The sequence below is a fragment of the Argentina anserina genome, chromosome 3 (assembly GCF_933775445.1).
Source record: "Argentina anserina chromosome 3, drPotAnse1.1, whole genome shotgun sequence".
In the NCBI taxonomy this organism is placed as follows: Eukaryota; Viridiplantae; Streptophyta; class Magnoliopsida; order Rosales; family Rosaceae; genus Argentina; species Argentina anserina.
The window spans coordinates 8,677,323-8,693,460 of NC_065874.1; the positions used below are offsets into that span (position 1 = coordinate 8,677,323).

The following is a 16,138-nucleotide window of genomic DNA, read 5'->3' on the forward strand; positions in this document are numbered from 1 at the left end:
CAAAAATGGGCTCGATTTTTGGCCCGTTTTATTGGGCCGTGAGCCGGTTACTGAAAAATTTGCTGCATTCGGTTTTGGAGGGAAAATCGCCCCGCAAATTTCGAACTGGACAGCGACACGAGAAAAAGGAAACATTTTTTTTTAAAGGAAAAGAATTAAATAAAATAGGAAAACGACAAAACTTGCTGTTAGAGTGAGTGGGAATTTTATTCAAAATTGAATAAAAGAAAAAACCAAAACAATAAAAACTATAAACTAAAACCTCCGACGCCATTTTCGTTGTGCCCAAAGCGATAGAGACGACTACGACGACGACCTAACCCCCGCCGCCGTTGAAGGAAGAGCGATCGGCTATGGAGGGGAACGGAAGCGTGAGCGGCGGCGGCGGAGGAGGAGGAGGGATGGATTTTCAATTGGCGGAGGAGATAATGGCGGTGATTCCGAGCGACCCGTACGAGCAGCTGGATCTGGCGCGGAAGATAACGTCGATGGCGATAGCGGCGAGGGTTTCGAATCTGGAGGCGGAGGTGGGGCGGCTGAGGCAGAAGCTGAGTGAGAAAGATAGGGTTATATTTGAGCTCGAGGAAGCTGCGTCGCGCCTCCAGCGTGTTAATCATGATGTGGATTCGCGGTTGAGGATTGCCCTAGAGGACAATGTAAGAGCCTCTCTGAGTTCTCTTTTTGTATTTGAAATTGAAATTTTTAGGCTTTTGTTTTTTGTTTGATTCGAGAATAATGTGGTTTGATTTTGATTAGGGATTTGAAATTCCGAGCTAGATTTTATGGTTTTAGATGATAAAGTATGTGAATTTTGATAATTAGGATCAGCTGGAGATGAAATTAGTCTTGGAATTTGTATGCTCTTATGGAATTAACTTGAATCATATTGATGTTTCTGTGCTTTGTGTCGGAGATCGTTCTATCAGGCTGAGAGACTGAATTTGTAACTAGATTTATGTCTTTCGAGATGGGCGTATGACACTTTCACTTTTGTTTTTGTTTGTGAAAGTAGAAAATGAACCGGTTTGATGAGCTGATAGTTTCATGCCTGGTAGATGAGACATTGAGCTAGAGGTTTCTGCGTTATTTAGCTTTTAGTTCCCTTGAGTCTGAATTGAGAAAGGAAAATTAGAAGAATAGTTGTGTGGAAGATTTATCTATATTTCTTTTGCTAATTTTTATCTCCTCCTCAATTTCTTGGTGCAGCATGTTTGGAACTTTGATTTGAAACAAGCTAATATGTATAATGGTTTTGTTGTGTCCTTGTTTTGTGAAGGTGAGGTTTGCCAAAGAACGAGATTCAGTGGCAATGACTGCTAAGAAGCTCAGCCGTGACTTAGCAAAGGTGGGATTTAGTATCTATATTTTTTGAGAATTCTTTTTTTCATTTAATTGATGTGCTATATTGCAATTTTTTCTTTTGAGATGATACGCAAAACTTCCACATTTCGAGAGGAATATGGGGATGAGCTTTTGGTATATTGTTGTGTATATATATATACTCAAATATATGAAAATAACATAACTGTAACCACCAAAAACTGACTTTTATTTTTAAATATAAGAACTGATTTTTATTTTTTTTACAGTTGGAGACATTTAAGAGGCAACTGATGCAATCTCTAAATGATGATAATTCATCTGTAAGTATTTTATCCTTTCCTGATCTGGTATCTTTATGTATCTAGTGATTTCATTCTTCTTCTCATTGTAGTTAGCTTGTCAAACTCTCAGTTCTTTGTATAATTCCATTTCATGGAAATCATTAGCTGCATTTCACTTCATACAGCCAGCCAGGACTGTGGATATTGGCACCTGTGATCAAGCAGTTCCAAGGGCATATCCAGATAAGGGTACTGTTATTAGACTTGATTCCCTCTGTAATGAATTAAATCGTAGATCAGTGACAACATGGCCACTGATTTTGTTGTTCAGAACTGTAATTTCTTTATGGGCCTTTTATTGATGGGCAATGTGCTATATTTATGTGTTCTGCTAGATGAAGAGACAAATGGCTACTCAGCACAATATTCATCAACCGGTTCTACTGATAAAGGGAACACAACTGATGAAGGTATTTGCACCTGATTATATATATATGATGTTTATATGCTGCTGTATGTGGAACTCTTAGAATAAGTGTCAAATAGTTGTAGAACATATTCTGAGTTGCACTGTAGAACATGTTATATAGACATTTCTACAACGTATGCCATGTGCATCTATTCACACTTATTCATGGTGGTGAGTGATTTTAAAACGTAAATGGAGGGGGTTGTGACTTACTTGTGACATTGCATCTAACATCTGATACTTGGGAAACTAATTCTTGTTGACAGCCTTGAGAAATGCTGGGCAGAAGTTTTCATTGACTCCCTATATCACACCTCGACTTACTCCAACTGCAACTCCAAAAGTCTTCTCGACAACTGGGTCACCTAGAGCATATTCTACCATCGCATCTCCACAGCAGACTTCTGGTGCCACATCTCCTACAAAATCTTATGATGGACGGAATTCAGTGTCTTCTTGGTACCCATCAAGCCAGCAGTCATCAGCAGCAAACTCTCCACCTCGTGGGCGCCCATTATCAGGTTAGAATAGTTAATGTGGTTTCTGGATTCAAATTTTAAGACCAGTTTCTTAATTTCTATATGAATCTTGGTTCTTTTATGTCCTAGTATACCTTTTGCTGCGAAATTGAAATTCTCTATCAATCTCAGCCTCACCTTTGCTTCAAATTAAATTATGTGTTTGTCAATGCATCATTTGTAGTTGGAAACAGTGTTTAAACACTCTTATACACGATGCTCTATTACCTTTTTGCATTAGAAAGTTAACATTTTGGTGTATTGTAAATTATGTAGGGCGTACTCCTCGAATTGATGGAAAGGAGTTCTTTCGTCAGGCCAGGTTGGTCTAATTTTTTATAAGTCAATTGATTTCATGGTAAAGGTTTGAAACTGATTAAAACATACTGCATTTTAGGAGCCGCCTATCATATGAGCAGTTCAGTGCATTTCTGGCTAACATCAAGGAGCTAAATGCTCAAAAGCAAACCCGGGAGGTAAAACTTGGTGGAATAGTTTTCATCTGCTGAATGTATGCAACCGATTATCTAGCTGAATCATTGATCACAAAATGCGTGAACAGTTTGTGTACATTTTTTTTAGGAAACTCTAAGGAAAGCAGAGGAGATCTTTGGGACAGATAACAAAGATCTGTATTTATCATTTCAAGGATTGCTAAGCCGCAACGTACATTAGCGTCCACCGCTGCTTGTAACCTTTATAATAATTAGTAAGTTCGTCTTTATTTTCTGTCTCTATCCTGCTTTAATATGTGGAGAGGATTCCATGCATAATACATATTCAGGATAATGAAAATGCGTACGAGAATTCACTGCTTACTTGGTTCTTTTTTATTTTCAAACTCGAATCGGCCTAGTTGTTAGTTGATTGAAATATTTAATATACTTTCTAAAAGCCCTTTTTTTGCCCTTCCTGTTTTTATTTTACCTAAAAAGTGTGGGATTCCTTCATAGTTTGTGACCGTGCACTTATGTTTGCATGGAAGCCTGGTTTTTATGTTTTCCTTCACTTCACTTCCTTGTTTTTAGCTTTAGCATTCTTCGTGTCACAATTTATGGGCAGTATTCACAGCTCTTAGTCTCCAAGTGCCTCAACTTTTTACTTCTAATAACTTTGAACATACACCATTGAATCTGCTATCAACTGTGTTGCTCTGATTTAGTTCTACGACCATAACTTAACAGTTAACTTCTCTTATGCAGGTTCTGCAGTCTGGCACCTCGCCTTGCAGGCTGTTGATAGAGCTTATTCTCAGCTGCTATGAATGGTAGGGCCGTGGCTCATTCTGTCATATCATTTGCCGAATTGTTTCAACATTAACAAATCTGTTGACATGTATTCTATATTCAGACATTTGTTGCAATGTAATACACATTGAATTGAGTTTCAGCAAACTAGAGTAGGGTTTTGCAGGCTTCAGTTTTTCTTATAATGCAGGTGTGCTGTGTAAATAGTTGCTTTGCTTTGTCGGATTACCAGCTCTGTTGTTTAATCTAGAACTAAATGACATTAGAGTTTCCTAAATGTCTTCCTTGTAGGGTGGAATGACAACTTGAGAAGATGAAACTATAAGTCGTAAGAAACAAAAGGAAAAAAAATATTTTTGTTTGGTTCAGATAGGTCTAACACTCAACTTGAGAAATTATACATCTACCTAGCTAGCTAGCTTGTCCGATCATCTATAGGATACCCATGTGAAGGGATTGATGCGTATATGAATAAAGATTGAACAGGGGACTAATTGAAGACTTAAATGCTCCTAGACGAGCACTTGGTCAAATATGAATATATGAAGAAATCAATCTGATATGATACGGCGCTTGTTTGCTAGTCTTTTCATTGCAGGTCGTGCTTGAGCCTTGGAAGTATAACAAATCTAAATGAGGTATTTATTGAACTATATGGGGACACCAGTAGCAGCGCACACGAGTAGTTGAGGTAGAGTGATCTAATGCTAGTCGATTACCTATGCAAATTTCACAAATTATGGCCACAATCAGTACCTTCTTTCAATTGGGGTTTGAATAGTTTTGTCGAGTTGGTTGCATTCTATGTACGTTCCTGTTGTGTTAAGTGCATGCCAAAAGTTCGGGTCGCTGGATTTGATGATATGATCCAAAATATGCCTATATGGTACAGTTATCATCTAATAATTAATCTACTGAAGTATAAGTACTTATTTAAGCATAATATGCCGAGACAATGGGAATAAAGTGGTCTTCAACACACCACATTCTGGGGTAAGAAGTATTGCCTTGTTTTCTACATGAAAAGGCCAATGCGATTGAAATGTTTGGATATGAGAGAATATATCAGAAGCTACAAACACTAGCTAGCTTGACAATGTGGTCGAATTAATATCAGAATTGGTCTCACAGATTTCACTCATTTCAGCTCTAATAATATCTTTCAAGAGCGGAATTTAAATTTCTATGTTCTCTTTCGACTCCTCTCCATCTCTTAAATTCTTCACCGATATCTTCTTGTTTCTCAAACAAATCTTTCAAACGAATACGAACAGGAAAAAGCAGTAAAACGGCATTAGTTGCTTAGCCTGGAAGAGGATTGGTTGTACGGGAAAGTCTGGACATATCTGCTGCAGGAGGATCTATATGTTGGGAAATATAAATCAATTCATGGAGCAGGAATAATTCTTGACTGGTAAATGATGGGAAACGCATAAACATGTTGTTGTACGTACGTGGTGATCTTATGCTCTCCTGAGATCTAACCCAGATTCATTTCAAAGCGACATGCATGTTGTACCAACATGACCATGTTGAACTTGGACTGGGACCATGGATAATAAATAAGGGAGATTGTGGTAAATGAAGTACGCATATAATTTACCATTTCACTTCGCACTTCATAATTCTGATAAGAAAGCAAGATGGCTAGCTTGTTGTAATTCCTTAAGTTTCCAACCATATACTACAAGGGTGGATATTATTGATGCATGATACTCAAATGATATGATACCCGGAGACGTGATCTAATTTAGAGCCCCTTTGTAAAAATCTCTCAAATTGCAGACAATATTACTGTGAGGATTTCATTCTTCTTCTAGATGCCACATGAAGAGATCGAGTTACTTACATTAGAATCATCTTGTTTGGATTTTAATTCAAGTGGGTATTCAGGGTCTCAGGCTTAGCTGGCTAGGGGTGATGCATGGGATGGAATTTTGACAGAGGACCTGATACTATATGTACTACTACCGCCTACAAAGAACTAAAAGATATCTCAAGTTTTATATTTATGTGGCAAACAGCTAGGGATAGATAAAAGTCATAAAACTTCATGCATAAGGGTACCCTAAAATGCTCCGTAAGTCCTCATTCACTTAGCTTCATGATAGAACAGGTCCCCAACTTGATCGCATTGAATTTTCCAATATTTAATTTGATACTGAAGTTGGTATGACAGGAAAGCGAGGAATCTTCAAAGATAACAAAACATTATGGAAAACCTCTTTTAGAGAAATCCTTTTGAACCAGATAACCCCTCCCCCTTCAAAATTCGAACTCGATCAGAAAAATATTGAAGAAAAGAAGAGAAAGCCAGCCGGCACTCGAACTAATTCAAAGCCTATTCAATTGATGATGAAGAGCATGCATGAGTTCACATTTTTTAATTTTTAGAAACTTTTCTTTTACTCATTTTTATAAAAAGGCGAAATATCTATCATTAACTAAATTTCCTTTAGATAAGTGAAAAGAATCATCCAAACCAGTTCAACTTCAACATTTGTCGGTTTAGATGATGTGATTAGTTTCCTAATTAAGAAATTAATTAAACTTAGCTTTGAACTCACCTCAACAAAAGATACCGTTGTCTTATCATAATATCATTAAGCTAGCGTACTCAACTTTGAGGGACCAATTAGCGCAGCAATTAATTAAGTGATGATTAGCCTAAAAAAGCCGGGTGTAAGTACATAGGTAACAATCAAGTCAAAACGAGATCGAAAAAATTATGCAATCCTACCTAGCTAAGTGTAAGACAGTTATGTGCAGTATAAATATCCTACATAAATTTATAATATATATCTAATACCATAAATTTATAATATATAGCTAAGTGTTAGTTTGGCTTGATTTTTCTTTTTCATTGTTAAAATCTGTAAACCGGACAACCAAACTTGATAAATTCTCCAGGTATCTTACGATAGCACTTGACGATTGATATATATTCCTTCGAACAAATAACTTAGTCGTACGATTATTTCTCACGCATATTGCTTCTATATACAGGTATATGTTCATGTTCTAATATCAAATCACATTGAAGTATTCGCATGCAATGTTAAGAAACCATGTATAGTTGTTTACCCCAGATAGGAAAGCAATAGATAGCAATTGGAACCTTACCTTATATGTGACTAGCTAGCAGAACAAGTTCCATGCTCATTCAAATTAAACTAAGCAGCTTTCTTACCACGAAGGAGCATTTGTCCCTTCATATATGTGTCGAACAAAGATCCTGTACCAGAAGCATGAAGATATTTTTCTTTTTCATTATTTTGCATGAAGAATGAATGAAGAAATCAATTAATCTTTAGATAAGTCCGTCTAAACTAATTATCTGTTAGCATGCATTCTTTTGTTAAGTTTGACTGTGGACTACACTAGTAATAATTTTATGTCATTCTTTAAATTCTGTGAACAAACTACTCGATCTTTTGGTTGATTAATTATCTTGTAGTACGTAGTGATATTTACAATATATGATTTAGAAAATGAATGATTCGTGTTATAAAACCAAAATGCTCGGTGAAATAAGGAAAAACGACAAAACAAATATGGAAATTCAAATTAGTTTTGATCTAAATAAAGGCATTACAAGATCAAGTTTAATTGTGGGAAGTGTAATAATCCTAAATTTCAAACAATATTTTGAGTTTGATTTGAATTCTATTAAATTGTGAAATTTAATTAGAATGGATGTGATTGGTTACGACGTTATGAAACGAGTAACGGATACGTTATCGAAACGTTTAATTCGAAAAACGTTACGTTTCCGAACGAATATATCGACTTTTATTCCGTCGCTCGTTTGTAAAAACTTCCTTCACAAAAGTTGTAGAGCTCGTCGATACGAGTTCGTGGGTATGTGACGCTTTCTAATCAGACGATTTATGTAAAAGTTATTAACGTCGGAAGTTAGTTTCCGATTTTGGAAACTAGTATAAATAGAGTATTTATGAGATTAGGGTTTCCATAATTGGAAAACCCTCTCTCTCTCCAAACATCCGCCTCCCTCTTTCTCTCTCGGTTCTCTCTCTCTCCCCGATTCGCGCCTCCCTCCTTCCCCTCTCTCCCGAGTCACTCTCTCTCCCCGATCTCCGTCCTCAGCTCTTCGTGGCCAGCACCGCCGCTCCCTACGGCCTCCCAAGTCCCCCTGCAAGCGACCCCGAGCTTGCGGCGCTCTGCCTCGCTGCCAAAAGCTTCGCTCGTTCTCCCGAGTCTCCCTCTGCCTCGCGCCTCACTCTCTGCCTCCAAGCTGCAGTGACCTCCACCGCCATCCTCTAGGGCATCGCTAGACCCTCAGCTGCCACCTGCAAGCACTCCGTGCATCGTTTCGCCGCCAAGGAGCCCAGGGACGGTAAATGTAATTTAATTTTACGTACGGTAAATGTAATTTAATTTTACGTACGGTAAATGTAATTAAATTTTACGTACGGTAAATGTAAATATAAATTACTTTCAGTAATTGTAAAAAGTAATTTGTAAAAGGTAATTTAGTAAATTTTATTTACTGAGTTTGTATTTACATTTAAATAGTATGTATATGTACAGAAATACATAAACAGTATGTATACGTACAGAAACAGTATGTATACGTACAGAAATACGTAAATAGTATGTATACGTACAGAAATACGTAAATAGTATGTATACGTACAGAATTACGTATTACCTTGTGTAGTTGTACAGTAACAGTGAATAGTAACAGTGAACAGTATTTTCGTAAAACCGGAAATTGCTGAACAGTAACCGATTATTACTGTTACGGCATTTAAAGGTTTACGAAACGTTTCTAAATTCTTTTCTTATCTTTTCAAGGTGATCGATAAATCAAGGGAAGGATTATCTCCGGGAATTGTGGAATTACGCCGAGTCAATAAGGTGAGTAAAATCTCACATATTTACGAATCTACCCTCGCGGTGATTCAAGATTTTGCAAGAGTATTTAATAATGAATTACAACATGTATACAATTTAGTGGATTACATATATACTGTATAATGGTAATAAGTACATATATATATAGTTCATTATATTATATACTGTTATTAATTCATTAGAAATGGTCATTTCGATGACGAAAGATAGTGTATTGAGCATGTGTGGTGAAATATGACATGTATAAGATATAGTAGACTATATATGTATTGTATAAATGGTAAATAAGTACGAATATATATAGTTTGCTATATAATATACTATTATGATTTTATTGTGATTATATTGAGCATGTGATTTGAATCGTACAATATGATGTGAGATTATTCTACGTGATTTTTAACATTGAGATTGTTAAAATGTGAATTGTCTTTGGACCTGATTTTTGGTACAATATGATGTGAGATTATTGTACGTGTTTGGCAAGTCGAAACCTAGCCTTTGGCCGGGCGAAAGTTACGATACAGTTAGAGCTCTAGTCTGTCTGCCTTAGTACTGCATGTGAGGTAACGGGTGGTTATCTGCTCATGGGTACTCAGATTGTTTGGATGTTGGGTAGCGGGTGGCTATCCAATATCGGCGGTGTATTACGAGAGGGGTAACAGATGTGTACCAGCGTTCTTGGTACCCGTATTATAAATGCATTTGGGTAACCAGAAGGGTTACTTGATTTTCTCATGAGCGTTTCATTTCATATTCTTTTGGGACAACCAGATGGGCTGTCCATTGACTCATGAGGGCATTTATATTTGTTGATTTGTGATTTTCGTATATTTTGATATGCGAATTATATTTTGATTTTACTCATACGAGCTATAAGCTTACCGGGTTTGTGTTTACAATCCCGGTACACCAATTCGATGGTGTAGGGGATAATTCCGCAGGTGCTGATTAGTGGAGATTGAGTGACGACTCCGGAGGCTCGAAGTCGTTCGTATCCTGCTTGTGGTGAGGTTTTCTAGCGAGGATTTGTGTGTGAGAATTGGTGTGGTTTTAATTGTGAGAGATTGTGAGGATTATTACATTCCATCTTATGTAATGTTAAATTATAAATTTGGGTTGTAATAATTGGTTTTCTGAGTTGTATTGAGAACTTAGTGATGATCTGCTGTGCACTTAAATGATTTCGATTTCATTGAGATTGTTTTTGGTGTTCTAACGACTTTGGAGTTTTGAATTTTTTTTAAAACTCGAAATTTTAGGGTTGTTACGAGAAGTGGTCAAGTTTCGATCATTAGGGAGGCATATATGTTGTACTTGATGTGTGGATGCAAAAATCATACAATGGCATGTGTTAGATTCTGTGGCCTATAAGTTCTTGAGTAGGCTAGGTCTGTAGTAGAGTTTTTGTTTCTTTGGTGATGAGAATCTGTAGTATTTACTCGTGCGTGTACAGCTTTAAACATTACAGTGCTGGGAGAATAGTATTCACATGCGGCCCTCTGTTTCTCTCTTTATTAGTCTTCTAGCTAGATTATTCAGTCACATTTCCTTTTACTTATAGTTTTTTATATATAGCATCCTTAATATTTACTTAAAACGAGACATATCAACATTATGTGAGAAAAAATTGTACGAACAAATTCAAAATTTCGAATGCATACATGCTGATATTAATTAGAGCACATTTATAGATGAGATTAACAAACCTTCGTGTACTGATATGTAATTGAATGGTTAAATTCAACATCACTCTTTCTTTCTTTCTTTCTTTTGTGCAATGTCGATTCTCATTTGAATATTATCCAAACACATAATACATACATACATAAAAACTAAGCTAATACATTGAATTATCCGATCCGATAACTAATTAAATGAAGTTTGCATGATGATCCGGATATAACCTAACAAAACTAAAAGCATATATATTTATTGTAAATGGAGAAATCTCCTAGTAGAGTACGTACTCGATCTAGAGTGTTTAGTTTACCCTAGCTAACACGCGTATGATCTATGCCAAATTGCCAATTAACTGGAAACGAAGTAACATTCTCACCATCAACAAACTAAATTAAGTTAAATTACACGCTTCCAGCTCCACCAAAACAGTACCTAGAGAGTGACCTGTAGGTCATGAAGTTAGCTAGAGCTAGCTATGTTTAAGCGGCTAACTTAACTGATTTTGTCTAATTAAGTCTCCCGGTTAGTGCCCGAAATAGTTCGGGCAGAACAACTTGCTTAAAGCCAGTGTGCACTACACCATTGTATTGCTATATATACAATTCGAAAACAGAAGGTAGCTCAGCTCGATCAGTAGCACACACAAATTGCTTAAACATCCACTCTCACATTCAGTTGCTTAGATTCCCTTCTCCCCCTTTTCATCAGCTCCATGGATTCTCAATTCTATAATGACTACTCACTCCCTTCTGAATTTTCTGGTTACCCAACTCCGGCTGTGGTGACTGGTTGCGGTCCAGTTATGAGGGGAGCAATGTGGAGTACAAGTAGTAGTGAAGAAAACCTGGTACCAATATTCTGTGACAACAATGGTGCAGCTAGTTTTGATACCGTGTCACCGGAGTCCGACATATCTTCGTGTGCCATGGGGGCGGCAGTAACGTTCCCGGAGCTACTTGGGTTCCCAGAAGACGCTGTGGCGCCTGTTTCTTTTTCGGAGTATAATCATCTGGGGTTAAATGGAATTGCAGGGGTTACTCGGAGTTTTGGTGGTGGAGATTCTTATCTCCAACTGTACAATAAAGGTAATATCATTGGTGATCAGTTTGGGGATCAGGAATGTTGTACTGGATTCATGCCTGCTAATTCTAAGCCTCTTGGTCTTGCAGTTCAAGAAAATTGGGTAAGCATGCATGTGTATAGTATTTATATGGTGCAAGGATTATCAAGTAACTGTGCATAATTTAATGACTAAATATACTGAATTTTTATAATTTTTCTGTATGTAGGGATTGAATCAAGGGAACCAGGTGCCTACAATGGAAGATCAATCGACAAATATGAAGGTGGGACGGTATTCAGAAGAAGAGAGGAAAGAAAGGATTGAGAGGTATATAAAGAAAAGAAACCAACGGAACTTCAACAAAACCATTAAGGTATACATATCGCAGCTAGCTTATATATAAATGAGTTTTTTTCTTACCTCTTACCAAAAAAGTCTTAGTTAGAAATATTCATTAATAGTGTTTATATCTACTATATTTCAGTATGCTTGTCGCAAAACCCTAGCAGATAGAAGAGTCCGAGTTCGTGGGAGATTTGCAAGGAATAGCAGTAATGAACAGCTAATTATTAATGAAGATTCAACTCATCAAGAAATGGCACCAAAAAAGATTGACAGCGATTGCAATAATCATGCTTACAATGACAGATCTGAACAATTGTATTGTAGCGGCGGTGCTGTCCAGGTACTTACTAGTTCACATGCCTTACTCTGTGTAGTTTCACGTTAAAATGAAAGAAATAAATCTGAACTTTCCTATGTAATTCTGACCTCTATCTTCATTGTCCATTCTTCAGTGAGTTTTACATGCATGATATATAGGAAACAATCTTGCATATAGTATTCCGGCCTTTTTTAGCAGTTACTTGATCATAACTTTCCAAAAACTTATTATAATATTCATTCTAAGATTAAGTTACATTTTGATGCTGAGTACTGAATGTGTGCACTAATTGATCCTAAATTGACAGATCAAATATGACGAGGAGGACTGGCTGCAAGAAGCTATGGCAAGTCTAGTGTACTAATTACCTTATGTCACTGCCGCTTGAGATTTGATACAAATGTATAGTGCAGCTAGCTTTAAATAGTAATTAACTATGTCTATCTAATGGGTTAAATGAGGAGATTGATGTTTGAAGAGGGCATTGTCCTTGTAGATGCTAAGTTTCTAGCTATAGCAATGATCTAGTTAACGAGCTAGTTACTTAGCGTTTGTTATTGAAAAATATGAATTAATTGGTCCAACGATCGGTTTTAATTAGCTTATCCATCATTTCTTGTACGTTATAATACTTACCTGCTTGATTCATCTGCATATGCTACCAATGAGTCAAAATTTTACACACACAGACACATAACTAATTCCAACAGTAGTTCAGTGCTTGTAAAGGAGCCTTTATAGTGGAATATGTGCGTACGTACCTAATAGCGGTGTTTCTTGAAGCATGATCTGATTGATTTGATCAAAGTGATGATTAAGGTTTCTATTCCACCTTGACAAAATTGTCCCGTGGAACGTCTTTTTAATGATTTTGATCAGAAGGTTAATTACTCAAGGTTTTTAATTTCACTAAACCATACGTCAGTTATGTAGTTTATCAATCTGGAATTCGATTAGAGGCATGGAAAACATCTGGTAGTTTCTTTTACATATCCCTCCTCTTATCTAAAATGAACTAACATTTGAAGCCAATCTTGCTTTAAGAAAGGAATAAAATCACTTTTAATTTGGTACGTAGCTACTCAGAGCCACAAACTCTATCGAACTCTAACTAAATAATTGCCAAGTTCCTGCGATGCATGTAAATCGAAGTATAATTTGTATGTTCATGCATGCGTGAGGTTTCGTTTATACAAAAATATACTGTATGTTTGAATCACTTGCTGCCAAACTTTTGCAAGCGTTTTCAATTATTTCTTATATATACTCAACTACGATCGAGCTAGGCTAGGGTTCGTAAACACATTCTATTTCGGCCGGGATTCCATTAAATATTGAGAAATTATTAGATGATAAAAGCATATCATAAACGAAAACAAATTGAGTTCGGGGACGAGTGGGAATGTGGGATGGGGCTACAAATCCTACAATGTCTTTTTAAAGCGTTAGCTTTCCGTCAATTTATTCTTATTAATTGATAGATATATGTTTTAGTTGAAGAATCATCCTCATCATCATTTTTTTCCTTTAAAATAAAAATTGTCGATCGATCAATCGTATGAACAAGGAGCTGAATGTCTAAATCATACGTGTCTATATATATATATATATATATATATATATATATATAGTCTCTATCCAGAGTGAAGCTTCATTCTGAAATTTCAGAGTGAAGTTCCAATTTTGGCACATTTTTCGGTCAAATGTTTTCAGCATAAGCGATTCAATATTTAAGTATGCTATTCAAAATCATCTATACAAAATTTCATCTAATTCGGACATCGTTAAGGTATTGAAAATAGATTAAATCAATGAATGAATTAAAACTGTTCAACGTGAACCGTTCGTGTAAATCTCAATTTTGAAAGCTCAAATCATTGTCAAATTGGATGAAATTTTGTAGAGATGATCTTGAATAGCATACCTAAATATTGAATTGCTTATGGTGAAAAAAGTTGACCGAAAAGTGTGCCAAAATTGGAACTTCACATTGTAATTTCAGAGTGAAACTTCACTCTAGATAGAGACTGATATATATATATATATATATATATATATATATACACGTGTGTGTCTATTGTTTTAAATAGGTTGAACACGTATTATATATAAGTACATAAGGTCATCTCCAACTCATCATTATTAAGGACTAAAAAACTATGATTTAGCACTTCTCATCTTCAACCCACATAGTTAAGGGGCTAAAATGTCATAAAAAGAGGGCTAAACGACATTCAATTTTAGCCTTTAATAATGTCGTTTAACTATTTGAGTGGAGAACATATATAATTTGTTTATTCAATAAGTCCCCACATTTTATCAATTACATTTAATTTTAATTATAATTTTTTGATTAATAATTTTTTTATGAGTAATACAATTAACTTAATTTCAATGATTAATACAATTAATTTTTATTTTTGTTATTAGTCCAATTAATTTTTATTTTTGTTGATTTGTATAATTAATTTAAATTTCTATGATATATACAATTAATTTAAATTTTAAAAATTATTTAATACAATAAATTTTAATTTTGACGATTAAAATTAAGAATGATCTCTACTTAAATGGTTAAAAAATAATATCTATATATATATAATAATGACCTCACTATCCCTTTCTCTATTTGAAGAAAATGGTCTATACAACCTCACTATATATACGTGTGTATATATATATACTAAAAGGTATGTTAAATTTATACTATTATGTTAAATATAATTGAATGAGAGGAGTGAGAACTAATAATAATTTTAATTAAAATATCGGAACTAAACCAATTTTAAAATTGTGAAAACAACTAATTTTAATTGAAATAAGATCTTAATACAAAATTATAATACTTAAATATATAATAACAACCTCAAGTCTTAAAATATAATTTATGACTAAAAGTTTAGTCATATGAGTTTAAGATAATTGATGTTATATCGATAAATTATTCAACTTTTCATGACTAAAATTTTAATATTATAGCTATTTTAGCTTTTTCAGATGGAGATAACCTAACAACCAGATCAATTGGTGTCTATAACTTACAACTTTGGACATGAAAACATAACAAATGAATGGGTACGTATGGACATTTTTCGTTGAATCGATCATTTGATATGTTCAATCGGTAGTACTGTTCTGATCGTGAAGGCCATACATACTGGTTAGGAATATGCGACCCAATGAGATGTTCTAAATTTGATATTGGTGGGAGATCAAAGCAAGGATCAATTAGTGCCTGTTTATATATCAGTACCAGAGAACACCTAGCTTAGCTATCTAGCTATCCACTCTATACTAATTAAACTCATAAAATCAGCTTCATATATAAACACAAACACAAAGATACTGATACCTTAATTAACATGCAAGTCGAGCAATCACTTCCTTAATCATAACTTTCAACTTCCACCTAGTATAGTTCGAGGTTTAAATGGTACATCAGTACATACATGTTGTTTTCACAAATAATAATCTCCACCAATCTCACAATACACAAGGCAATCGGCAATCACATGCATTCTTATCCGGAAGCTAAGGAAGGAAACAAGATCATTGTTAGCATGGCCCTTTGCTAGGTCAACTTTCCTCCCACAGTCGCGAGATGATTATATTTTGATGCATGCATGGAAAGTGAGGTCACATATCTGACGACATAGTTTAATTTTCAATCAATTAGCATAAAAATTTGTTTTGTGTGATTTCTTCTTTAGTTCAATTGAGTGCATTTATAATTAATTCACTTGTTAATGGATTGGGGCCGGGTGTACTGGTGGTGTCATTTCTGATGACTTCGACAAGTAGTAAATTAGTTGATTTCACTCTAATTCTCTGTTAATTAATATAATTTTGCATGCAAAATAAAGAGGATGACCGCTTCTTCATTAATCTAATGATTCGAATGCATTATGCATGAAGCTCCATGAAGCCCTAGTTAGTTATTAAAGTCTTCTTTATATATTTGCATCCATTATATCTGTTTTGGATTAACACTAACAAATGTTTAACTTTGCCG

General features: G+C 35.3%; 2 protein-coding genes across 2 annotated transcripts; both read left to right on the forward strand.

The window, feature by feature from the left end:
• The first annotated feature begins 249 nt into the window (after positions 1 to 249).
• LOC126787594 (uncharacterized protein At4g15545) lies at positions 250 to 4,079 on the forward strand. The gene is made up of 10 exons (XM_050513444.1): positions 250 to 656; positions 1,277 to 1,345; positions 1,590 to 1,643; positions 1,790 to 1,853; positions 2,000 to 2,074; positions 2,340 to 2,594; positions 2,868 to 2,913; positions 2,989 to 3,067; positions 3,174 to 3,300; positions 3,794 to 4,079. The coding sequence occupies exons 1-9, from the start codon at positions 354 to 356 to the stop codon at positions 3,264 to 3,266; spliced, it is 1,038 nt and encodes a 345-aa protein (XP_050369401.1). The 5' UTR covers positions 250 to 353; the 3' UTR covers positions 3,267 to 3,300; positions 3,794 to 4,079.
• Positions 4,080 to 11,055: 6,976 nt separating this feature from the next.
• On the forward strand, positions 11,056 to 12,698 carry LOC126788758 (uncharacterized). The gene is made up of 4 exons (XM_050514770.1): positions 11,056 to 11,582; positions 11,689 to 11,835; positions 11,947 to 12,147; positions 12,434 to 12,698. The coding sequence occupies exons 1-4, from the start codon at positions 11,112 to 11,114 to the stop codon at positions 12,488 to 12,490; spliced, it is 876 nt and encodes a 291-aa protein (XP_050370727.1). The 5' UTR covers positions 11,056 to 11,111; the 3' UTR covers positions 12,491 to 12,698.
• The last annotated feature ends 3,440 nt before the right edge of the window (positions 12,699 to 16,138 follow it).